Source organism: Notolabrus celidotus, chromosome 5 (genome assembly GCF_009762535.1).
Source record: "Notolabrus celidotus isolate fNotCel1 chromosome 5, fNotCel1.pri, whole genome shotgun sequence".
Lineage (NCBI taxonomy): Eukaryota > Metazoa > Chordata > Actinopteri > Labriformes > Labridae > Notolabrus > Notolabrus celidotus.
This window is the reverse complement of record NC_048276.1, coordinates 25,334,998-25,362,740: the sequence shown is the minus strand read 5'-3', so window position 1 is coordinate 25,362,740 and position 27,743 is coordinate 25,334,998. Positions and strand designations below refer to the sequence as shown.

Sequence of the window (27,743 nt, the reverse complement as noted above, 5' to 3'; positions counted from 1 at the left end):
GAGAGTTTAGAGAGAGAGAGAGAGAGAGAGAGAGAGAGAGAGAGAGAGAGACAGAGAGAGAGAGAGAGAGAGAGAGAGAGAGAGAGAGAGAGAGAGAGAGAGAGAGAGAGATAGATGGTTTGAAGATTTAGGAGTGAAAAGAGGACAGGTAAGACGGAGCCAGCTAGAAAGAGCGGAGTTAGGTGCGGACCTGTAGTCACTCTGGTGCGGTCTTGGCCTAATGGTTAAGTTGCACGCCTATGATACAATTGGCCCGGGTTCTAGCCCAGCCTGCAGCTTTTTCATCGCATTTTTCACCCACTCTTTCCCAGTTTCTACACTGTCCTCTCCTCTATAAATAAAATATTATTATTTATTATTATAAAAATATAACTTAAAAAAGAAAGAAAGAGGAGGATTTCCCCTGTGTGGTAACATTTTGATTTAATAACTCCTAACTCCTAATAACACAAGCATATTCAGTGCCCTCTTCCTAGTTCCACAATCACTTTCACTGTCCTCTGTCTGCTTAAGCCAATCCCATTTTCCTAAAGTGACAGAAAAATATAATTACACAACCTGCCATATCATATGATACTACCATTTTGGGAAAATTTACACACACAGAATACATTCAAAAATATTGTATCATACACATATATGATAATTTATGTACAGAAATTATTTGGTCATACATTTTTTTGTAATTCATAGTCATTACCATAACAGAAACAAAAATGCAATGCATCACACATTATGTGTTTAAGATCCAGCAGCATGTAATGATAAACCTGGCCAGTAGGTGGTTTCGTGTGCACATGAAGCTTCGAGAAATGAACCCTTTCTCGAACCAATTGGCTCAAGTGGTTCGAAGCCTCATGAGGCTTCATCTCACCATCACTAACAAAAAGGGAACTTATATAGTGGTTGGGCCAAACCAAGTTTAACTCAAGGGGTAAACAAAATAGACACTAAGTTAATCTGAATTCAAAGTAATACTAACTTAACTTAATCCCCCCCCATGACATCAGAGCCCATGGTCTGCTCCGCTCCAACATGCTCCAACAGTATTAAAGTCCTGTCTGCCCTTCGCCACGCCTTTTGTTCAAACCAGGAAGTGCCGTCCCCCACAGCCAGGTAACCCAAAGACAAAGAAACAATGATTAATAGAACAGAAATATGTATATAATCTTACAGTTTCAAACTGTGTTAAAACAATTTAAGATTAAATGCAAGATAAATAATGTACTAAATGAATCTATGTGTTAATTGATAGACTGCAAACTATAACAGGTGTTTAAACTAATGTTGGAAAAACTGAGGTGAGAGTGTGGCTTGGGTGATATTACCCTTGTGTGGCTCCAGCCATCACAAAGACAAACAAGTTTTCTCAAAATTTGGTATAAACATGATTTCAATTAATTAAAAGTGTTTATTTATATAGCTGGATAATAGTCCCTCTGTTTCCACAGCTAGTAATGCTTCGACTGCAATGGATTCTTAACAGCTCATCTGCTGCCATCGCCTGGATTGCAGGACTGGATTTTATGTTTTTGTATCAACCGGCAAAGATGAAATATGCCGGACTCCCTTTGCTGATTTATTTGATATGATATGTGTGATTACGTTGTCTTGGTGTTACTTTTTCTATGGAGAAATAATCTGCATTAATATGGGGTTTTGACCAGAATTGAGTATTTAGCACAGCTTGGAAATGACCATTTTTATCAGACAAAATACATATGCAGTTACCAGCTCTACATCACACTCTCACAGTCTAAACAGACTTTTAGGGTCTGCAGATACTTTTTTTGGACTGTTTCTTGTTGAACTAAGTTTGGTTGACATAAACATACTAAGAAGTACTCCACGATTGCTGAGGGCAAAACAAGAGCCACATAAAAATGAGGCACCAACAAACAACTTTGTCTTTTTTGGACTTGATGTATTTAGGGCATGAGATGTACTGAGCAGTGTTTAGACAGACTGTTTACCCAGAGACAGAGAAGTGTGAGTGGGATCAAAGCGCAGGCATGGTGAGAACACACACAGCAGTGAATGGTGGAGGTATACAGGTTATTAAACACACATTAAGTGACACAGAGTCTTTTCCTTGCGTCCTTCCAGTCAGCCCAGAGAGGAGACGGTTTGAAGCTGGACAAATATAATCTGATATATAAATAGCTTAACCAGGACAGACACACATACTCATGCACACACACAGATACGCACTGACACACGCACACAGGCTGGGGAATAAACATCTCTTTGACTTTCTACCTTAACTCTCGGAGACAGCCGCCACTGCAGCTGATATGTTTACCTGGTGTGTCATGCTGCAGAGGGGAATTAGGAAGGCAAACAAAAATTAGAGAGGAATACCCGTGAAGAGGAGAGGACGTGGGGGAGAGAGGGGATTAATGAGGGACAGCCAGGCTTTGATAATGCTGATGTTTGGAGCCTGCGTGTGCTCCCTGAAAGCCCTTTGTTTAGCCCTTATTGCCAGTCGCCATCTGTTATGATCTAGTTGCCAGATTGCCCTGAGCAACATCATCAATCCCCTCTCTTTGAGCTTTTGATCTTTAAAAGTAGAATGCAGCTACGCCTGACTGTCTACTCAGCCAGTTAAAACCACAGATATGTGTGTCTTCTGTGTGAACTCAAGGGTTTTCTGTCATTGTGTTGATCACTTCCCAGCCCTCAGAGGAAGTAATGACGTGCCCTTGCCTGAGAGCCTCTTCAAAATAGAGGACCTCACACATGGAGATGAGGATGAACTGAGTCTTAGGTGATAGATTTCACGCATGTATGGATAGCTGGTATCCCCCCTTTTCGTTGTGTTGCATATCAACGGTGCAACAGTGAGACCGTACACTCAGAAACTCAAGGCTATGAAATCCCTTCAACCTTTTGAAACTCTTGTGTAGGGATATTCTGAGATTACTTATTTTCTAGTCTTTCAAACTTAGATCCTGACTAATCAACGAGTACAAAGGTAAGAAAACAGTCTAAAGGGAGCAATTCATTCAATATTGCTGTGGGTAAACAATCAAATTGATTAACTGAGTGGGGCTAACGTTAGCAGAGCTAGCTCCACCAGCCTTCAGTCCTCCTTGCAGGTTAACTTCGTCATACCTGTGCTAGTTACACATTCCTCCGGCTGAGTGGTTATATGCGGATTTAACCAGACACAGGCTGCATACAACTTGATCTCCATTTTCTAGATTAAAATTCTGTGCTACACTATAAATCGCCATCTGTCATCTGTCCTTGTTTACATCCGGGTATCAGCTTTATAGCAGGAACTCATTAATGGGAGCTACTATCCAACTATTTGGGTGGCTCACTACAGCTTAGACAAAACATATGACCTGCATTTGGGCCTGCAATAAAATGAATTCAATTTTAATAATTTGTTTAACTGACGGTTATTCTGGTGCCGACCAGTGAGGGAGAGGATCTTCAATCGTTAGCTTGATTAAATGTGCATATCCTTTATCCTTAAAGTACCAACTGCTTTTTGTCCACCTAGAAATATTGTAGTTAATCCGATTGTGCATTCTTATGTTGGCTTATATTGGGTTAATTCATTGGGATGGCTTGTTCTTGCTTTAGCCCAAAATTAAACCTCTGGGAAACCAGCAAGGAGCATCCTTGTTATAACTCTAAACACAGTCTATGAAGACAAGGGGGTGGGTTGAGGTGCTGCTGCTGGGTCCTTGTAGTAATCATACATAGAGGAGCTCTTCTGATACGGTGGGTTTGCTGTGTTTGAGAAGGAGCTTTTTATTCAGTTGCTTAATCTCTTTGTTTGTCTGTCTGTCTTTCTGTCAGTCTGTGGTATATTTTACCATCTGAAGGGAAAGCATTTTGTTTCTACATATGTCCTGAGTGTGTTTGAGAGGACTGGTTGCATTTTACATTTTTGATTGGTGTCTCTTTTTCCCTAAGCAGCAAACTGTTACAATGTTACAATGTTATAATGTCATTTAGCAGACACTTTTATCCAAATTGACGCACATGAGAACAAGAACAACACAAGCAAAGATCTGGACAAGAGGAAACAAGATCAGTAAGAGTAACAAAGTGCTTCAAGTCCATTTGGGTTTAGGTACTGCCAAGCAGTGTAAAGGCAATGCACAAAAGTAAAGATATATATATTTTTTCTTTTCTTAATAAAATAAGGAACATCTACAATGAAGCAACCAAACAATTTAAGACCTTCCATCATCATCATCAACAATTAACTTGTCATCACCGCAATAATTACCAAAGTACCAAGTGCTGGGTCACTCCAGAGCTGAACACAGATTCCCAGAGTAGAGCAGGACAGTGTGAGTCAACTGTAGAAGACACGATCTGCCACTGGGGACAACAGTGGAGAACAGTCTAGCTAAGTGCATAGTTGTTCCTAAAGAGCTGGGTCTTTAGCTGTCTCTTGAATTAGAGAGGGACTCTGCAGATTGAATGGAGTTGGCCAATTCATTCCACCATTTAGGGGCAACAAACTGTTTTTTAAAAATGGAACCAATGAGAAGTGCAAAAAGCTGCAGTTTCTCAAGTGTCTACTGGAGACTGGCTGATTTGTATTAGTTAAAAACTAGTACCGGCTGGTATTTTCCCTGTTGGCAGACTTTGGCACATCAGTAGATAATGTGCCATGCACCCATTGTCAGTAGTCAATCTTTATCTGTATCTCAAAGCAACTTTTCTTTATCTTTATCTCTATCAAATCAATTTGATGCTGGTGAGCTGGTATACCTAACTGCTGATTCTGAGGAGAGGAATTTTTACGTTGAACAACCTTTATAAAAAATGTCTACAGTGTGGGAGTATTATATGATCAGAGCCGGCTGGCGGTTTGATTTTTTTTCTAAACATCAGTATCAGCCCTGATATTCACACTTGTTGCATCTCTAGTTTCTAGACATTTCAATATGTCAACGGCCATCTTTGGGCACCAAAACTCTCTTCAGAAACCAATGGGTGACACACTGAGACCATGTTCAGGTTTCATACAGTCTATGTTTTTGACCAGCAAAGACTCCTTCACAATGAATGACGTCTCTAATCATCATTTAAATATTTTTCTTTGATGTTACTTTCGTGCTGACACAGCTGCAAGCAAATTCTGGCAGAAATGTCAAATGGCTCTGACCTGACTGTGGCTTTATAATACTGGTTTCTTGTATCAAGCTGTACTGTACAGCTTGATATCAAGACATATAATGGACTAATATGTGCAAATCAAATCAATATGGTCATGATTTCAGAATCAGAAGCTTGCTATGACAGTTTAAGAGGGAAAAGAAAATCCACATCAGCACAGTCAATGCTTGGGTTAGATGTTTTATAGATGTAATGTTACCCTGAATCACACCACCTCTTTGAACCCTCTGAATATTTATACCTGAACTCTTTAAAGGGAGATTTTCTCTTTAACATTCATGTGTTGTTCCTTCCTCTTACTTCACTCCTATCTTGCCTGTCCTCTTCTCTCCTTTTTGCCCTTTACTGAATTCATCCACCTGTCCACCTCACCTCTGTGTTTTTTTCTGCTGACACATCATCTCTCTCCCTCTCTCCTTCTCTTCATCCTCCAGGCCGGGCCAGCCTGCATGGCAAGTCCTCCCTGCGGATAGACAATGTGCGCTCAGACGACCAGGGCTGGTATGAGTGTAAGGTGCTGATGCTGGAGCAGCAGTATGACACCTTCCACAATGGCAGCTGGGTGCATCTAACCGTCAACGGTGAGTACCCAACACTTAACAGCAAGCGCTGTTAAGTGTTCATCACAACCACTACACAGAAGTAGATTTTGGACCTATTTGGAGGATCAGACTGGAACAAGCCCTTGGAACTTTACATTGCTTGTCTTTGTGAATTTCACGCTGTATATTTGGGGTCTGTCACTGACAGGCTCTTGGAGAAATAACAGGATACAAACACCTGAGTGTGAAATAAGTAACCCGCACACTCTCGGGACTCTCTTACAAAAAGATTCCTGCCTTCACTTGGTAGCTCAAGCATTCATTGAGTCATTTAATCAGACAGCAAATGATGATGCTTGTTGCCATGGTAACAGACACACCAGATGCGGTCCTGTGGTCACAGCACATTAGCTCAGTTTCATCGTGTTGCCTCGTTCTATTCGACTCCGTCTCTCTCTCAGAAGTGTTTCAGGGCCTCGGGCTTCCTCCTTCGCCTCTCCGTTTTCTCTCCGTCTTTATGAGTGTTTCTCCTCTGCTGACCTGCAGAGTCTCATCACCAAGTCAGTAATGAGCTGCAGCACTTTTATTAGCTGAAGTTTGCACACAGCTGGTGATGGTGTAAAGGCTAGAGCTGTGTGAGAGGCAAGGTACCAAAGTGCTGTTGTCAACATGGAAACATTGCTCCGAACTGTTGCAAAGAAAAAGAAAGAAGTATTTCTTTTTTGGACATGTCTTCTCATTACATTTCAAACCTTTACTTGTTCTCAAAATGTCATTGAGGTTTCCCTTATTTCCAATGACTTTATTCCTTTTTGGAGGGGGGCTTTCTTTGCCTTTATTGGACAGCACAGCTTGAGAGGGAGACAGGAAATGTACGGCGAGAGAGGGAGAAGACATTCACTGATGTTGGGTTTGGGAATAGATCCAGTACAGCCAGTACGACTGTACTCTACATGGGGCGCCTGCTCTACCAACTGAGCTAAACCAGCGTCCCGAAACCTGAACTTTTTATGTGATATGTCAGAAAGCACATCTCTTGGCAGATATTAACAATATAATGGCCGCTGTGTGTGCCGTGTCTTGTATGCTGGCTATTTAATCGTTTCTAAAAGACTCATCTTTATGTTGTTTGAAGTCATGCTACCATCACTGTTGATATTTATAGTATTTATCAAGATCTGTAGGGGCCATAATGTTGATTTTCTGTCTTATTCGTTCATCATGATTATTTCCTTTCTTATTGCTTACTTCATTTTCTGGTTTTGGGTTCATGGGTGTGGTTAACCTTTTAAGTACCTGTTCTGTTGGGGTCGGGAGGTATACATAGAGGGTGATTGGGGTTGAGTATTTTTTGTTGACCACCACCGTCATCGTCATTGTCATTGTTTATTTCAATCTTTTTTGGTATTGATTTATTTCGAGTGTTTTGTTAATAAATAGAAAACTTACTTTGAACTTTGATTTTGATTCATGGCAAGACGCTTCACAAGCACGACCCCATTTAGTCTCTTCGGCGACTTTCAATCTGAGCCGCTTCAATATCTTTTTACCAGATGACAGGTCATTAAGTCATTAAACATCTTATCTTATGTTAGCGACAGCTCAGCTCACAGCCCTCCATATAAACTCATATTTCTGTAGAACCTCTCAAATAACTTCATGTCTGTTTTTTTTTTAACATGGTGCTTTTATTTCGAAAAGGAGGAGACCTCTGTATATTTTGGCCCCTGGTTTCTCATGAACAATAAACACAGCAGGACTATAAACATTAAAATATACTAAAAGACAAGTAACATTGTCTGTGGCAGCTCAACTCTGAACACTACATGTGTGTGCCAAACTTATTCAAATATTATTTATAAGTATTTTTCTACCAGTTTAAGCAAACTTAACTTCAATAAAGAAAAAAAGGGGAGGGGTCATTTTTAGCACATTAACATAATGTCTTTATGAATTTTATCCCATGGACTGTCAGGTTTCCATCATTATCAGTTGACTTTCTTTAAACTGAAAGCATTATAAAAGTATTTATTGTGAAAAATACCAATAGTGATCAGAGAAAATGATCATTATTATGTTTTATGCCATACTGAGCTGCTTTAGATTAGACCTATGACTCAGATCTGGATGTTAAGATTGTGAATCTTTTCACTGATGATGTGATGCGAATACTTAAATATCTGTTTGGAAATACTGACCTCCAAATTGCTTTAGGGCATGTGATACCAACAACTCACAAACAGCAGGTTCACAGCATCAGTCCAGTAATGAAACAGGATCCTGATGCAAGGCTCTGCAAATTAGATGTACTGTACATCTTCCTGTAATCACAGATTCCTCCCTCTGGCTTCTGTTTAATAGGAAATGTGTTTAAGTGAGGAAATAGCCATGGAATTAAATACATTCTTTATTAGATTTGTGGATGAGTTTCTAATGTTTCATTTTTTCACCAAGAAGAAAAAGACGGAGCTCGATGTCAGAGGAGGTGCAAGACATATCCAGCGTGGGTGGGAGGTCAACATGAGGACAAACTCACAGAATACCATTAACGCTTGTTTCAGAAATAGTAGACTATAACTTGTTTTCTGTTTTTACAACAGTCGGCGGTGCAATGAGTGATGCAACATTTTGTTAAAATCATGCAAATGTGCTGAGCCTTTTAAAGAATATTTGCATTGTATGCAATGTAGTTTTCAGAACAGTTGACACTTTTAAAAGATAGTCATGTGGAAAGAACCACGCTGTGATTTATGATCCTATTTGATCAATGACTGGATGTGAATATGACCATCGTGCCTCTATCTCCTCCCATTGTGAAAAAGAACCACAATACACTTGCTATACTGAGCTGGTGATGTATTTTGGAGGCCAAGACATGCACAAAAGCAATCTTGGAGGAGCCAGTGGACTGACATCACATCCCCTACTATAACCTTACTACACATTTAACTTACCTCTTTCCTCCTTATCCCTCAAGTTGGTATAGTCTACAGTAGAACAGATTCTTGTTTGGTTTGAAGCAGAAACGCATGGCTATGAAAGTTCTCTGAACCTGTCAATCATGATGTCACGTCCCCCACCTCCTTTGTGTTCAGCAATGTGCAGTTTCTGTGTCGCTGTAGAGCTCTTTTTAGTTCCATCTTTTTTGTTATGTTGCTAGGTACTGGTACGGTAGTTCAGCTTAGCCTACGGTTGCGCTAATGAGGTACTGGTGGACCCGCTGCCCACAACCAATCTGTCTTTAGGCGTGCCACCCACCTCCACAGGTTGTCTTAAACTGAAGAGCAATCAAACCAGCATTCCACATTTTGTACTTAACAGTATTCCACCATTTTCTGTGAATGCATGATTATGACCTACTGAGGGAGAAAATCTGTCACAATATTCCGCTTTAATCCTAATTTATGACAACCTAGAAGTGGATGGATGAGTCGTTTCTGCAGAAAATCTGCCTGGCCCTTTTCCCTTTTTTTGGCATATTTGAACCTAGCATTGGCAGCCGGTCAGTAAAAAAGCCTGCAGGTCAGAGTCTGTCCGTTTGACTTTGGGCAGCAGTAATTTTTGTACTCTCACACAGAGCAGACAGTGAACGACTGACAGTTTTAAGCGTGGCTCAGGTTTCCTTCAAACAAACACCAGGACATCCCTGCTTGCTGTTGTGAGCATTTTCATCAGTATTTTGGATGTTATCACCTGAAATTGAACAATAATATTCAAAATGATTTCCCTTACTCACAGATTTGTTCTTCTTAACAGTGGCCCCTCTCTTCATTGGCTCTCTAACTCAGATTCTCTAGATGAGATTTGAAGGAGGGGCCAACTTTGAATGATTTGTTTTCAAACAGCAGGCCACAAATCCTTCTCATTATGGATAAAATTATGGAAGCAAAAAATATATCAGAGGAATCTCACTCACTGCCATTTTAAAGCTTCTCCTAAGAGTTCAGAGTTTAAAGTTCACATAGAGGGCGAGTGGTATCATATGGTAGCAGCTGTCCTGACTCACTCACAGGCTGGCAAGGACGCAGAAGTTTGGGGGATTTTCTCAGATTCATGCTCAGTGAAATTGAGGTCCTTTGGTGGAGAGACATACAGCATTAAAGCAGTGGAAGGGAGCAGTCCCTGCAGCTTTACTGATCAGTAGTTTCATCTACATACCCCCATCTTAGCTTGGCAGGAAGCGCAGATCAAGCAGGTTGTCCAGTCTTTGCGGATATGACAGCAGTGGTACATTTGAACAGCAGTAAAGAGTAAAATAGCAGAGACAATTTTTTGGCGCCTTAAATTGTATTTGTTTAAAGAAATGGCTTTGTTTAATATGCATGTGTACAAATTGACATAGCATGTATGGATTATGGTGTAATATTAAATTTGCGTTGACTTTAGATCATATTTTGGTACTTACAGGATACTTCCCTCCCGGTGATAAATCATCGTTGGGTATACATTTATCATTTAATAATTACTTTTAGCATTTTGATCTGCAGTGACATATTTTCATGGCAAAAACAAATGGGCAAAGTTTAAAACTATTTTTCTTAATGTGATTGTTATGTACGGCTCCTCAGTCTCTCTCTCTCTCTCTCTCTCTCTCTCTCTCTCCCCCTCTCTCTCTCTCTCTCTCTCTCTCTCTCTCTCTCTCTCTCTCTCTCTCTCTCTCTCTCTCTCTCCTCTCTCTCTCTCTGTCTCTCTTCAGTCTCTCTGGTCCCTCCTCCCTCTGCATGCTGAGTGCTGTTAGCACTTAGGTAGGGGGGGGTGATAAAGAGAGTGGCAGTGCTGGCCGGTCTCCCTTTTACTGAGCAGCACATGCATGAGGGGGGTTTTGATGGCTTTCATTTACCCTTATGTTTTCCCAAATACGTTTAGTTTGTTGGGGTTAGTTTGGGCTGGAGACTTCCAGTAGTCTAGTTATCTGGTTTCTCTTTCACCAGGTTGAGATTTTTATTCCCAGTTAGTTTAGGGTCAGATGCTGGGAGTGTTGGTCCAGTGTGCGGCTGGCCCAGCACCTTTCCATCTTGTGTTCATTTTGGCTAGGGTCTACAGTCTCTTTTGTTTCCCTTGTTTTTGGTTTTCGTGGTTCTTCAATTTGGGAGGGTTTCTTTCTCAAAATAATGCTTGGGGTTTAATTGTTATTTACGTCTGGCGTCCCTTGTTATATGCTGTGGTCTCAACTTATTGAGCCAGAGCTCCTTGTTTCTTAGGAGACCAGAACAGTGATTAAAGAAAAGGAACCACTTTTTAGAAACATTTTTGAAATTGTAGAAATGTTGCTTAACAAATGGCGCCCCATACCTTCTTGGCTATTTAGGATAAAGTGAACATTTCCTGAAATCGCTTAAGATTATTTTCTTGGCCAAAGGATACAAATTATTACCTTTGTGAGACTTCAGGGGTTTTGAACAAAACACAAAAAAGTGTGAAGAAGAGACAATCTTCCTCCTTTTATTTTTCAATGCCCAGCCTGCATACAGATTTTTTTCCACCAAAGAGATAATTGTTTATTGCTTGAATAAAAATATTTGAATTGGTTTTAATGCCCAAGTTGTAGAGAATTAATATAAAGTCATGATTTTTACCAGTCGTCTTGACTTAATTTCAGGATGAATACAGATCTTACTTGTCTGTAGGCTACCAAAGGCCTATATGCAAATGACCAAAGAGCTGAGAAGATGAATAGTTGAGCCAAATACGCAGTGAGTTCTGTTTGAAATGAAGCAGAAATAATCTGTAAAATATATTCATGTATATGTATATTTTGTCTCATATTTAATCTGGGTTTTAGATGAAGCATGTGATGTAGTTTCACACCTGCACATCAGATTTTCTGCTGAATTTAACAAAGCTAGCAGATATTATGCAACCACAGAATACCAGTTATTTGAACATCATTGTTCATCACTCAGAGGTAAAGCTGTGACTCCCATCCTGCATGTGAATACCCCTCTCTCATCACCTCATATCCACAGTGTGTTAAATCCTTCACCAGGTATTCCAGCACCTCTTACAGAGTGTTGCTGATATTTTTAGGCTCTGCAGTGACAGCCTCTTTAAGGTACAGAGCTCTGCCACATACCCGCCCTGCGTGAAGCTCCAGCAGTGAGTCTATTTATAGAAGCCCATTTGCAATCCACCTCTCTCCCTATCGTTGTCAAACATCAGCGGTCGTCAGTGATTACTTGCAGCACTTAAGCTCTCAGCCCTGAAGAAGTAAGTGATGCATATAGATTCGGGTGAGATTCATATAGATTGTGGGTGAGGATGCTATATCGCACTGATGCTATCCCTTTGAGAATTGACACCTATGCTTCATTCCTGTGAACTTACGTCGCCCTCAAACTTGTTCCCAGCAGGGTGTGAGGGAAGAGCAGGATGAGCAGGAGGAGAGGGAGGAGAGGGAATGTTTGAAGAATGATGTAATTATCATGCAAGCAATGTGCTTCAGTTATAAAACTACCCGAGCTGCTACTGTAGACCAGGAGGAACCAATAGAGAGGAGTTTATATGCACATACATTGATATTTTTGCTTATTGTGATGCCAAGTGCTGGAACGTTTTCACATGCTGAGAATTCTGCACAGAATTAATTACAAATGAAAAATAAACTAAAAAACACTTTGAGGTTTTAGAGCACTACACATTTTTTTGTGTTAATGAACAAAATGCAATGCCTTATGGTTCCATTTTCAGGCTGTCAAATTATTATTTTTTTACTCATGATTAATCGCATAGTTTCAGTTTATCACGACTAAAAAGTGTATCATTTGATCAATGCCAAACATCACATTTTTGATCTCATGTTTAAATTTGGTCAATTTGTATTTCAACACATTTTTAAGTCCATATTATCATTATGAGGTAATTCTTACAATTGTCTTGATTTGGGATCAAATGAATATAATGAAATGTACTTTATTATTATTATTTGAATAAACATAGCAAAGCTACACCAATGTGGTCTGAAACCATGACTTAGAGGTTGGAGTGATGTGAGTGCTTATCCTGTGAAATACAGTTTTTATGATACATATATATTTTTGAAGAATAACACTATTAGACAGTAGGAAGTGCTTGTATAGTATTTTCAGCACATTTCAATAAAGTGCATAACAAACAAAAACAACCAAAGCTCTGTGAACTTTGGGTGTTGTTGGTAGGGATGGGTACCTTTCACATTTGAACCGATACGGTACCGGTGCTCGGTACCTGGGAATAGGTACCGGTACTCAACGGTACCAATTTTCGGTACTTTTGTGTGTTTATGTGGTAATAAATGTTAATTTGTTTAAAAAACTTTAACAAATATATCAAAACAACATCCAACTGTTATATAGGTGATTAGATATATTAGCTGAGACGTCCACCCGATCAGTCTCGAACTTTATTACAGGGCGAAAGTATAAAAAAACACCTCCTCTTCCACTCCCTCACAGTCACAAGGATACGTTTAGGTACTGAAACATGGTACCGTTTGTTTTGACGTGAATCAGTACTTGGTAGTACCGACAGTATTTGGTCGGTACCTATAAAAGTACCGAATTCGGTACCCATCCCTAGTTGTTGGTAACGGAGGAACGTGAGGTTAGCAAAAGAGGAAACTGATGAGTCAGTCATCATTGTACTAATGCTCACTCGAAGAAACCATAAGATCCAAAATTCATCTCTGCTGGTTTTTGTGATGCAGTTGACATCAGTCAGATAAGCCGCACCTGTATGCTTAGCTCGTAGGTGGGAGCTCAAACTTGAAGTACTCTGATGATATTTAATACTGTTTAACACAAATGGCACTTTCAAAAGCACAGTGGTGTTGCTATTTTCCATCACCAGGATAGCAGGAGCTAAAACTGCAGTGTGCTGACAGGGACTGAATTGCATGCAATTTCACAATAAGAGAAAAGACAGTTATTTACCGACCTTCATCCCATCACGATTTGCACGCTAACTTTGACACTTCTATTCCATTTGCAATAAAATTCAGCTCTGAGATTGATTTAGCTTAATGTGATGTTTCATGGAAAGCCCTCACATGTTTGCTATCTCAAAGGTTGCACAACCTAAACGTTATGGAAGCTCTTGAAGCTACGTTTCAGCTGTAATGGTTTTAACTTCACAGGATTTCACAGGATTTTTTAAACACTGATTTGACTTCTGCCCCATCACTGCAGGTTACCACAGTGCACAGGATGTTGTCTTAAATGAACATATAACCTCATCCAACACTTACACTTTGTTGTAAGAATAAAAGCTCCAGCTATTGAAGTTTAAGATTATTTCAAACTGATGAATTAAACAAAATCCTGAGCCTATTTTCAAGGCCTCCTTACACTATTTTTTCACTATGACATTTTCACTGAGCATAAAACATGATGACTAAAATAAGGATGTTTTATTGTTTTCAGCTGCAAAAGTTTGTGTTTAAGTTTTATTTTACTCCAATTTTAACCAGATCAAATATTAAGGAAGTAACTCAGACTGTACTTGAACTTTTGTGTATCCACATTATTGCTGCAAAAACCATACACATCATTAAGTGTATGTATTTCATGGATGGAAAAAGAGGATGACTGTAACTGTGCAGTCCTGTGGACAGTAGCCCAGTTTCCTCCTCCTTTCGGGACAGTACAGTCTCCTCTTTTTCCCTTTTAAGGTGATTTAGACTCCCACTGTTTTTCTCACACGGTGCAGGCCCACATCCAGCATGAGGTGATGCCAAGGAAGCAAGGTTCATATCTCCCAGGGTTAGTCTGAAACTGCTCCCCCCAAAAATAGCTCCAGCACAGCCTCCTGCCTGCCTCCCTTGTTTTCTGCAGCAGAACTCTGCAGTGCTGTGAGCTGCACAGCAGACCCTCTCTCTCTCTTTATTTCTGGAGTCTTTTTTCCCATCCTCTCTCTACCCTGGCCTTTGTATCAGCCTCTACCTCAGAGTTTCTGTTAGTACAGGTTGAGGTCTTTTAAGAAATGGGATAGAGATGTCAGTGTGCCCTCTCCTTGTCATGGCTAAAAACGGATTTACACATGACCACTGGCTACTGCCTGTGCCACTGCTGGATTAATACACAGCTCCGAGTGCAGTGCTTCAATCACTAAAACAAAAGCTGCACAAAGGAAAACATTTTCACATATACACTATTTCTCTAAATTAAGACATTTTAGCCACATGTTTCACTTCAGGTCTAACTCAGAAGAAAAATACCCAGTTTAAATTGATCTAAAATAAAAAATATTACAGTATGAACATGTTTTTTTTAAATGGGAGCACAGCCTCAGTTTTTATTATGGCATGATGCCAAGCTTTGTGTGGTTAAAAGACCATTTGACAATGCTTCGCCAGTAAAAACTGTGGATCTTTGTAGCTTAATACTGTTCAAAATGATCCAAGAGAAGAAAAAACGAATCATTTTTAAGCTTGACTTACATTTCTTACGATTTAATAAAAATAATGATACTTACTGATACTACACATCATAAAAAGTAACAGAGTAAAAAGCAGAGTTTAAAAGCAAGATGGTAAAAAACAATTAAACTAAAGTAAGCCAATGTTAAAAGCAGATTAAAAACAACACTGTGGATTGGATATAACGGGAAATGCCCTTTTGAAAGGGGAAGGTCTTTAGTCCTTTTTTTAAATGAGTGGTGGTCCGTGGTTCTCTCACATGGTTGGGGAGGTTATTCCACAGATGTGGGGCGGTCGAATAAAAGGCCCGGTCCCCCATAGTGTGCATTTTAGTCCTGGGGGGATGGAAGCGGTTGGTGTTGGCAGAGCAGAGGTTGCTTGTGGTGTTCTGTGGGGTGTGCAGTTCTTCCAGGCTCTTTCAGGGGGGGCGTTTCCATGATTGCACTATGTCAGTAGGGCAGAAATAAGCAAAAATACCCTGAAGACAAGGGCTTACCATTAAAAGTTAGAGTTTTCATTGAAAAGCCATCAGAGCTCCAACATATCGCAGTGTTAAATACTGCTCACAGTGATGCTTAGTTATTTGGCAGTGGTCCTAGCCTCTCCTGCTCTTATGTCATGCTTGCTTCCTGATGTGATGCAGACCGTGGTGAGCGTGCTGTGCGGTGTAAAAACACTCACCATGCAGGCAAGGCTTGGATGGTGTTTGGTCACAGCTCAGCTCAGCATGAGTATATACAACACTATGAAAACATGGCCAGAGGGAATACCAACATCTCTTTTACCATCTGCCAGTCTAACACTGCGTCAACAGACCCAAATCTGATAAAGGGATTACTGAGCAGTAACAATATCACGCCTGTGTTATAAAGAGACCTCACAATGTCACTTTCACATCTTTGAGATAAGTTATTCATTAGACCTCAGGCTCTGATGCAAAAGAAACATCTTAGACCTACTAACTGAGTCTCAAGAAACTCAACTGAGGGTGGTGTTAGCTCAAAGCTCCTTATTCAAGAAGGTCAGTGAATTAAAAAAATGAGGTCTGCAGTATAAAACAATTAAAGACCCACAACTCTGTTAGAAACATATCAACCATATGATTAGTCTTTGTATTTTCATCAAGTGGAAACCTCCGGTCTTGAAGCCTAAGCAGAAGTGCTAAAAACTGCAGTCCACTGAGCGTCCACTTGAGGCATGCTGCAGAAACACCGGAAACCACATATATACCCATTCAAAAAATACGATCTTTGCAGTATTAATAACATGTTTATGGCCTGGTTCAAAAAACAGTTAAGGTCTAAATAGATCATTTATCTACTGGCACGCATTGTACGGGGGGTGATTTTTTTTATAACGTGTTATTTTTGAAGGTGTTAAACTTACGAGTTTTGCGTAAATAAGGACATGGCTGACTTGATTGACAGGTGGCGACTAAAACATTTCCAATATGGCATCAGCAACGTTTATCTTCAAAACAGCACTTCTGGAACAGATGGGTGGCATCATGGATACGACGTCCATTTTTTTTACAGTCTATGATTTTAATTTTAATCTCTATGTCTTCCTGAACTCAATGTTTAAACACCCTTATATGGTAATTTTATAGTGCCTCATAGTGCCAGTTGAATGCTATCTTACAAAAAGTAACGTTCAATCCTGCAAATGTCCAAATGTTCTCAGGCCTGCTTGTCAAATACTTTCACAGCCTCCATATGTGGTTTCCTTAATTTGAAAGGTAGCTTCTTTTCCAGGTATCCATGAGTGTCTGCATTCTTCCTTTTCGTGCCTTTAATTGATGTAAAACCGATCTTTTATGTTTTACATCACAGTAAACATTTCACATTGATTCATCTGGGATGTTCTGAAGTGGCTAATTTGCTAGTTGTTTAAACAGAGGCTACATTCTGACTTGCCAACTAGTCTAAAGGTAAGAAAAAACTTTGAAACAGGTCAAAATGAGCACAATCTATTAAGCATGGCAAAATATAGGATCACAGAGTCTGCGGGTATACAATGTCATCTGCTGTGGCTAATGTTAGCAGAACTAGCAGTAACAGCCTTCAGTCCTCCCTGCATATTAACAAATACCATTGGCCCAAGACACGTAGACAAGGTATACATCGACAATATACCTTAGATCAGAGTGACTTACAGTACCTGGTGGAAATTGGAGGGTTAGTAATACATAACCCAGCCATATGTCGTGCAACAGCACAAAATCATCTCAGCACAATCGCCTTTCACACAAACACACACACCCACATATCACCTCAACATACGCACACTAGCATGTCGCCTGACCTTTCATTGCAAGCACAGCAGTTGTATGACAATTCAGTCACAGCAAATATGGGCTGAAGATTTGTACATTTTCTCTCACCTAAAACAACAGAAACGACCACAGAGGCCTCGGCTCGGCTTTCCAATGCCATGCTCATTAGTACCCACAAGATGAGGTCCTGCTTTGAGCCAGGATCTCACAAGCGCTTCAAGATCAAATGTATAATGTGTCTGTAAATACTTCCAATGTTGCCTATATAAAAATTTTTACCAGCCCTTATCTGACAGACTTGAACTGGCTGTTGTGCACCTACCCTTTGATTAGAAAAACTGAAGAGTTTACAAATAGTCATTCAAAATGTTGTCATAAGCAGATGTTCATAAATCACGACTGTCTGTTTGCTGGTCCCTCATGACAAGAGGTGCATTCTTTAGTTTTTCACCCCTGCCCCGCAAACAGCTCGGTCCTGCTTCCAACTCTCTTCAGGTTGAGAAAACTCTGTCAACCCTTGCTGCTGCTGGAGGCAGCCATCCTCCTCCTCCACTCAAAGCAGCTGGGGTGGTCACACCTAAACTTTGTAGCATGTCCCGTTAGTTTGAATTAATAATCCACTGTTAAAGTCTGTGTCAAAATCTGCAGGAGAACAGCTAGTTAGCCAACTAAAAGAGGTGACATTAGGTTACACAATGATGTGATCAAGGTGGGGTCAGTAAAGTGACTATAGGTGATGGAAATTAAAATGTCTTTGGATGTGTTTAAATGTATCTTCAAGAAAAAGCTTCTAATCAGCTTGAATAGTCCAGCATGTATTGAGTCTTGCGGTGCCTAGATCAAAATAGAAATTGATGAAAACTGTGTTTATAAAAGTTTTGAAGTGCAATATTTTTTTTCTGTGGACAATATAAAAAGTGAATGAGGACACTTGCTGTCGTAGTGTATTACAGTTTCTTATCCTTCAGCCTGCAGTGGAGTACAGTTAGCCTTAATGTTTTATTGCTTGACACATATGCTAACAGCTCAGCATAGGTCAATGATAGTCAGACACAGAAGATTTATGAAACACAGGTCATCACCTGCAGATTTTTCATCTCAGGATGCAGTAAAATATTACTTACGAATGCAGTCAGCCTGCACAGAGTGCTGCAAACCCTGGGTCAGGTTCCTTTAAGATATCTCAGTTAAAAAAAAATAACTCCAAACCATTGTAAAAAAAAAAACCAAAAGAGAGACAGAATGCTCCTGGTTTGTATGAGGGAGTGGGTGTGGCCCAGCTGAGGAGAGTCAGAGCGACACCTGTGACCTGTGTTTGAGTGCAGAACAGAGAGGACACTGCAGAAAGCTGCTGAATCTACCTGAAATAAGACATTTTGGCCAAAGAAACTGCTTGTGGGGGAGAGTAACCCCTACTGCAGCAGGCTTTTTTCAGTTGCCTTTCCTTTGCTCCAGTGAAGCTCCTGAAGTTGTTTTGGACTTTTCTGAGATCTGGTGACACTTTGATGGTCTTCTGAAATGAAAAGCTACCACTTCATCCCACCCATTGCCAACAGATGAGATGTTAAAACCCTTTAACCTGGACTCTAAACTGGCATTTTTATTTGAACTAAATGATTAGGAGTATTTCTTTGGTCCCTGATTTAATTTGAGAATGGTTGAAGATAATTGAACTTTCTATACTTCATTTTGTCGTGTAGCTTTGTCTTCATATTTTGCTCTACTGAGTTTGCCCTGAGGTTTTTAACAACAGACTTGGTTGTCCATCATGTATCCAATTTAATTGAACAGACATTTATAAACTGATATTATACCCCCTGGACTTGAGTTACTCTATGAAACACAGCAAATTCCCATTACTTTCAACAAACTGGAAGCTTCAAATTGAAGAATTCAAAGTAAATTCCTTAGTCTACTTGAAAATATATATCTTTGATAATAGTGACTTAATAGCGTATTTAGTGATTTTACAGTTGTCATAATCTGTGATTTGTGTGAGTTTTTATGAAAAACTCAAAATCCACTTTAAGTAATGTTGATAGTTTCAGGTTGTGTCTTGAAACATAGCACCTAAACGCAATGTCTTTGAGAGCTGGCTATCAATTATTGTGTCCTTGAATGCACCACTGAGGAGAGGAGTAAAAATAGTCCTAGCTCACAGCTGCAGTTCACATGACAGTGATGTTACTTTGGCAAACAATACAGGTGAGCAATTTTCAAGGCTCTGCAGAGGCATTTTCTCAGTGTGCTGAAATGGTTTGTGTATTGTTTAAAACTCTTGCTTTGTGATGTTGGAAATAGTTTAAAATATTGCTTTGTGGCGTGAACTTTGAAATTAGTAGACTGAATAAGAAAGACAGCCATTGTTTAACACATTGTCTCATCGTATGCTTCTTTATATTTACCTACAATGACAGCCATTGCACGAGACATCATGTTTTCTCATTGTCCACTAATCAGTTCCTGTAGGGATACTTTATGCTTACTAGCCACTTTAAGAAGTCCTGTAGTTTTGGGCTAACGTCCACTCTGGCTCCAAGAAGACCTGATGAGATCATAACTAGGGATGTAAGGCTATATGGCAAGATGGTAAAAAATGGATACAAATAAGAGTGGATGAAATTCAATTCAACAAAATTTGTATCGGGATATTATTTTTAACAGTGGAAGGCGCTATCTGAATTGTACTCCGCTTGTTCAACATCATTAAGTCTCTTGCGCTGCTCTCTCGTCACTCGCTGAGTGGCGGTGTTTTAAGTTTGAGAAAAATAAGCATGTGAACACGGTCATGTGTCAGCCGGGAGCACAACCTGGTCACAATCAGTCCGACGGCGGAGAATAAAGCACAGCAGAGACACTCAGCTGGGGGCTGAATTAGATTTAGGGGGGAAAACGTATTTGGCATTATTTTTGACATGGTTACATTTTTTTAATGAGTAAACGATAATTGATCGTTAACATTTCCAAAGATAGATCACCGAAAATATTTGAAATTTACATCCCTAATTTAAAGAGATTTACCTTATTTGTTTTAATATTTATTACTTTCATTTGGGAATTGTTCACTTTCCATTTCTCTATAATTATTCTGAAATTTTCCAACAAGGTATTTGTGTGGTGATTTTAGTTTTTTTGCAAGTTGCTGAAAAAAGTGTGCAGTGGTTTAATTTGAGTTACAACACACCTTAACAATAAAAAAGGATTATTTTGTTTACACAGAAATATAAGAGAATATATATATATATTGCAACTGAAATGAAATAAAATGATAGTTATTTAAATTTTGAGTTGAATCCAGTTTTCTTGAAAATCTTTAGAGAATCGTGAGTGAAATGTATCGTGAACCAAAAATCAGGTTTGAAATCAAATCGTGGGTTGAATGAACCCTTACATCCATTATTATAACGTACAAAGCTCAGTATGATCTCTAAAAACATTTTTGACCATCTCTCCTAGATTGAGGCTTATTACCAAAACAATTTCACCTCAATGTCAGATAGGATAAAATTATGTATTGATTACATATTATGACCTAAAGGTCAAAGCTCAAAAAACAGCGTCCTGATCAGCTGCATTTGAACTCTACTGAAAACACGAGGGGAAGAACATCAGTAAAATAAGTTGACATTTTCAAATTTAATGTTGCACATCAGTCTTTATTACGACTGGTAAACTACCAGTCTCTCAACTGTGAGAGACAAAATGAGAAAAAAAAAATCCAGTAAATCACATTGTAGGATTTTTAAAGAATTTATTTGTAAATTATGGTGGAAAATAAGTATTTGGTCAATAACAAAAGTTCAACTCAACACTTTATAACATAACCTTTGTTGGCAATGACAGAGGTCAAACGTTTCCTGTAAGTCTTCACCAGGTTTGCACACACTGTAGCTGGTATTTTGGCCCATTCCTCCATGCAGATCTCCTCTAGAGCACTGATGTTTTGGGGCTGTTGCTGGGCAACACGGACATTCAACTCCCTCCACAAATTTTCTATGGGGTTGAGGTCTGGATACTGGCTAGGCCACTCCAGGACCTTGAAATGCTTTTAACGGAGCCACTCCTTCGTTGACCGAGCGGTGTGTTTGGGATCATTGTCATGCTGGAAGACCCAGCGATGTTCCATCTTCAATGCTCTCACTGATGGAAGGAGGTTTTGGCTTAAATCTCACAATACATGGCCCCGTTCATTCTTCCCTTAACACGGATCAGTCGTCCTGTCCCCTTTGCAGAAAAACAGCTCCAAAGCATGAGGTTTCCACCCCCATGCTTCACAGTAGGTATGGTGTTCTTGGGATGCAACTCAGCATTCTTCTTCTTCCAAACACGACGAGTTGAGTTTTTACCAAAAAGTTCTATTTTGGTTTCATCTGACCACATGATATTCTCCCAATCCTCTTCTGGATCATCCATATGCTCTCTGGCAAACTTCAGGCGGGCCTGGACATGTACTGGCTTAAGCAGGGGGACACGCCTGGCGCTGCAGGATTTGAGTCCCTCTTGGCGTAGTGTGTTACTGATGGTAGCCTTTGTTACTTTGGTCCCAGCTCTCTGCAGGTCATTCATCAGGTCCCTCCGTGTAGTTCTGGGATTTTTGCTCACCGTTCTCATGATCATTTTGACCCCACGGGATGAGATCTTGCATGGGGCCCCAGATCGAGGGAGATTATCAATGGTCTTGTATGTTTTCCATTTTCTTACTATTGCTCCCACAGTTGATTTATTCACACCAACCTGTTTGCCTATTCCCAGCCTGGTGCAGGTCCAAAATTTTCTTCCTGGTGTCCTTTGACAGCTCTTTGGTCTTTGCCATGGTTGAGTTTGGAGTCTGACTGTTTGAGGCTGTGGACAGGTGTCTTTTATACAGATAACCAGTTTAAACAGGTTCCATTAATACAGGTAACGAGTGGAGGACAGAAGAGCTTCTTAAAGAAGAAGTTACAGGTCTGTGAGAGACAGAAATCTTGCTTGTTTGTGGGTGACCAAATACTTATTTTCCACCATAATTTACAAATAAATTCTTTAAAAATCCTACAATGTGATTTCCTGGATTTTTTTTCTCATTTTGTCTCTCATAGTTGAGGTGTGTGTCTGATGAAAATTACAGACCTCTCTCATCTTTCTAAGTGGGAGAACTTGCAAAATCAGTGGCTGACTAAATACTTTTTTGCCCCACTGTACCTGGCCAATAAAAATGATTCTGATTCTAGTAGCTCTTACCTAAGTTTACATTCATCATTTACAGTTTTATACCGAACACTGCATGATACAAGTTGATTACATTTAAATCGTGTATCATGTATGTAAGCGTGCATGTAGAATCATCTTAAAAATGATGTAACTTTATAAAGAGCAGTGCTCAGTATTAAATTGTTGTTCAGTAATAATAGATGGTGATATGTGCAGGGTGAAAGTTTTAACAGAAATTCTCTTGTTGTTGAATTAGCACTATGGTCAGGCTTGTAGCTGCAGATGGAAAGACATGTTCCCAGTTGCGAGAGCCACAGGATTAAACATGTAAGCTGATCAGCATCAGTCCTAAGGTGATTAGATTGAGAATATCAAAACAGGAATTATGACTGATCAAAATCTGTTGTGAATCACAGACTATGATCTCAGCGTCTGTGTGTATGTGTTGGCTGGTAGCTCAGGTTTAATGGGGATGGGGTCATTAGTATTATTTGGTCGGAAGATGTGCCAATTGTCTTTATGATCATGCCCTTTTATAATCTGAAAGGCCTCTGAGCTAAAGAGGATTTTAAAAATGGTTTTACAAAAAGCAGTATGTTTGGCACATCGGCACACAACGTAATACTGTTATGTTAAAACCATGAAAAGCATGCTGAAACCATAAGATTTAAGTTTTTGTATTTGAGCTCATATGTATGATATGTTGTTGTCTGTACATGGCTGAGTAGTTTTCTTATTTACAAGCTGCTCTGTAGCACTTGTGTTTTCAGGGATTAACAAAGTTGTTTGTGTTGCAATGAACTGATTGATTATACCATGGATAATAAAAGGGGTTTGACAGGTTTTACTTTCAACCAAAAATATTGAAACTAAGAGCCTTAACTTTGTATTGGACAGAAAATCAGATTGTACATACCATGTCTGAGTTGGGTGGTGCCCTACAAATTAATTGCTCAGCATCCATCAATCAGAACTAGATTTATCAAAAATGACAGATCAGAATGAAGTCCTTTAAAAGAGAGAATCAGAAAAGGTCTTCTGAAATAAACTTGTGTCCTTGAAGGAAGATCGGAACAAACTGTGCCAGTTCCCTCCAGAGACTGATATGCCTGTGCATGCATATGTGTTTAAAACTGCAAACATTTAGACTTCACCCTGAGGTTTTGCCTGTTAACACATAAGCATGCTCTGTTAGTGTAGGTGGACTAGTTTTATTCCCTCACTTTTTGGGACAAGGGCTCCTCTTCTGCCTCGCTTCAACTGTCTGTTTTTCTGCTGTGGCACAAATCTAAAGCTGTGGACGTGTGCAACCAACCAGATAGCACAGGCAGAGTCAGGTGAAGTTTTACACACATACATTATTAAGTGGTCTCTTGGTAGTTTGTTTGATTGTCCAGTCTCCTGCTATTATTTACACTCAGCTGGTCCCTCACAGGAGGTAAAGATCCCTCTGCTTCCAGATTAGAAACAAACCTTGAAAGATGTCTTCTTCTTCTTCCCCAAAAGAAGGCACTTCAAATCTGAAGAGTTTCACTGTTTTTTTATTTTTTTACAACCCCAATCCCAGAAGAGTTGGGACGCTGTATAGAATATTGATAAAAATACATTTTGAAGGTTCGCTAATCATTTCAACCTTCTGCTTCTTTCCAACACACAGTTCAAAAACCAGTGTCCATGGCATGGTTATGCTGATGAATGCAAGTTATGGAGCAACATATGCAGCCATCCAGGCAATGCCTTTCATATATCAGATCAACAATGTCAAACCATAGTCTGCTCACATCACAACAGCATGGCTCTGTAGTAGAAGAGTCCAAGTGCTAAACTGGCCTTTCCCTGCGTTCCTGACTTGTCACCTATTGTCAAACAATAAAACTCACTATTGATTACAGTTTTACACAGGGGTCCCAACCCTTATAGAATTGGGGTTATATTTCTGTTTTCCCTGTGTACAATTATTGTTCTTGCAAATTCCTTTACTCAGTTTTCTACATCTTAACTAGATTTCAACACAATTAAAAACTCAAATTATAATCAATAACTCTGACTTTTTTTGTTTATAATAGGGCTTAATGGTTGGAAAAGTTCAACTCAAGTGGAGCATCCTTGATCATTGAATTTTAGAGAAATAGTGACAAAAAGAGAAATGGGAAGAATCCTTATTGGGTTCTTTTTAAATGTCATAATCTATAAGAGAAAAGTATTCATATGTCAAGGAAAACATTACTTTAGGCTAAGGTTTTTATGTCACTTAATATAGAAACGTCATCAGTTCCTTTCTTTCCTCTGAGAATAAATAAAAACGTTATGCATTCAGGAAACAAGACACGAGGCAGTAAAATCTGCAATAAACGTCATGCATACTGTTCATTTTCAGTATTCATGGACAGAAAGAGCAAACTTTGAGTTCATCAGTTTCACTTAAAGTCTCCAAGCAACAATGTTTCTGCAGTATGTTATAAAAGTCATATAACATGTTGGTTGATTTATTTTTATCCTTTATTTCTTCCTTTATGTGACAGTTTACTGTTCACTCTGTGTTCTTTTTCTCCTTAATTTTTACTTTTTAGATTAAACTTTTCTATTTGGTTACCTGTAATCTATTTTTTGTACACCCATTTGTTGTCTGTTTGAGTGTTGTGTTGAAGTAGTAGTAGTAGGCGCTGAGTTGTGTTTATCCTTAGCAAGACTTCAACAAATATGAAGTCCTCTGCCTCTAAGTATAGTGTTTTTAATTGCCTCCATTAACTTAAAACATCTCACTACATTACTGCATTTTAAATGCACCTGTCATTCCAACCCATCTTCTTCTCCTCCTGTCCCGCTGCATTGTTGAACCAGTGCAGTCTATCTTTTTGTGTGCTTACAATCGTCAATAACAACCATCTCTTAAAGATAACCCATCTGGCTCGTAAAATCATTGGTATCCTGAACGCCCAACTTATCTGACACTGTCAACTCCTCACTGAACCAGAAAGTAGTAGTACTAACAAACACTCTACCAGTACCTCATCCCCCTCTTTTCTGGTCGAAGTTAGAGGCTACCCATGTGATGAAGGGCCAACTGTAGCAAGAGATTTGTTCTCAAAGCCATACGAGCTCTAAACGGGTACTCTCCCCCTTGACCCAGTCTGTGGTGTGAAGTATTACCCCTGACTGTCCATGTTCTGCTCATGTTTCTGTTTAGCATATTTATCTATTTTTCTTTCTACATTTTAGTGGAAGAATTTCAGGGCCTCATCCAAATAAAGCACAGGCGTGATGTCTCTGTCCCTCTCTTTCTATAACTGTAATTTATCGTTCTAAAATATCTTTAACATGTCCTTGTCTTTGTTTTTCTCCTCTGACCCCTAGCTCCCCCCACGTTCACAGACACACCACCTCAGTATGTCGAGGCCAAGGAGGGGGGAAGCATCACTTTGACCTGCACGGCATTCGGAAACCCCAAACCCTCGGTCAGCTGGTTGCGGGAAGGCAGCCTCATGGTCAGCAGTGCCAAGTATAAGGTATGTTACTCTGTACTGCCCTTATGTATCCCCTCGTACATCTTAGTTATAGTATCTTAGTTAGCTATTGTTAGTTTTAGTACCAAGTTCACAATGATAATAGTGCTGTTGTGTAAAAGAGAGACAAAATGAGACCGCTCCACAGGCCTTCACCTTAACTCCACTTCAGCTTTAACACAATGCACACAGATAAAAGGTTATAAAGTATAACCTTTTATAAGATCATATTTTGGTTGGGGGGTTAATGCCTTTCTACAGAGGATACGGAAGAGGTCAGAGTAGTAAAGTAAGGACATGAACCACAGGGCAGCAGATCAGGATTTTAACCCACCCGCCTACTTCAAGGACTAAATCCTCCGTACATAGGATCTCACTGCTGAGCTAAACTAGCACCCTGGTTTCTTCATTTTTAATCTGAATCTGTAATTGAAGATTATTCTCAACTTGTAGCAGTTAACTCAACATGAAAAACTAATAACAGATAATGCTCAGTGAGAAAGATCTCTCTCTAAAACTACAAGGTGCACAATTAATTGTTTCTTCTTTGCCAAAGCCATCTGAACATGGGGAACAAAGAAAATATATCAATTCTGAATATGTTTGAAGAAAATGGATCCTGAACAGACAGTGATGACATTTAAGGTGTCACAAAACAGATCTGAGCCACAGCAGCTCCTCCTGCCTCACCACAGCATTCAAAGAGAGCTGAGGGCAGTGTTTTCAGAGGAGACAGAAGGACAAGAGGAGAGTCTGAATCTCCTGGAGAATCTTAAACTGCACAAGTCTGTCTGATCCTCGTGGGTTTACTTACAGGGGATTTTACAGTTTAGCAGACCAGACAATAAAATGTAATTACAGATTGATCTTTGATCTTAGTCTTGACCTCTTTGACTTACACAAGAAGGAGTAATTTTAGTTATAGATTATGTTTGAATGAGTAAATGTGAGTTTATGAAACAGTGTATGCTGTTCAGTTTCTACCATTGAGTCGTGCATGTAGGAATGGAGAACACTCCCCCACATGAGATCAATTATTCAAATGACTGAGCTCTGTTCATTGCAGAGTTATGTTTCTAAATTTGATCCACTGCCAGGCAGCAACAGACTGAACTTCTGTTTACTAGTGAGTGACTATAACCTGTAGATCTGCTAATATGACTAACTGAAGATTTATACCACTGAAAGTATCTGATTCTGGTGCAAAAATCTAGACCCGGATTTCCTTTTAGTGAATGAACATACAAAGGTTCTTATTGCAATATGTGCTTGTATAGAGATGACCATGGGAATGGTGCAACATGTACTCCTTGATATCTAAGGGTGTGTTGTGAAGTGGCTGACAGGGCTCACCGGTATGCAATGATCCTCATTGGCATAAACATGCTACAAATACGGACGTGGTACAAAATAAATGCTGGAGCAGAAACCAGCTGAAAAAAAGGATAAGGACAAAAAAACTAAAACTAAGGCATTAACCGTAAACCTGCTGCAAATCCATAAATGATACAGATCTACAAACACAGAAAACAGATGCAAAAAAGACACTGCTCCAGGCCTGTCGGGGCCTAAACTTGGGCAAGTAATGCAGAAAGGAAAGCCTCAGAAAGAAGAATTGTTACATGAACTAAACTTTGAACTGAAAGCTGCTGCACCATGCTGTGTCCTCTCTCTCAGGTGTGCTGGATTACTTC

The 27,743-nt window shown here is 39.6% G+C and overlaps 1 protein-coding gene across 1 annotated transcript in view; it reads left to right on the top strand.

The window, feature by feature from the left end:
• The window catches only part of LOC117813302 (protein turtle homolog B-like), a 146,173-nt gene that overhangs the window by 50,413 nt on the left and 68,017 nt on the right, over nucleotides 1–27,743 (top strand). The window contains exons 3-4 of the mRNA XM_034684443.1: nucleotides 5,583–5,729; nucleotides 25,901–26,052. Of these exons, the coding sequence (XP_034540334.1) occupies nucleotides 5,583–5,729; nucleotides 25,901–26,052 (299 nt within the window). The remainder of the gene's footprint in view (nucleotides 1–5,582; nucleotides 5,730–25,900; nucleotides 26,053–27,743) is intronic.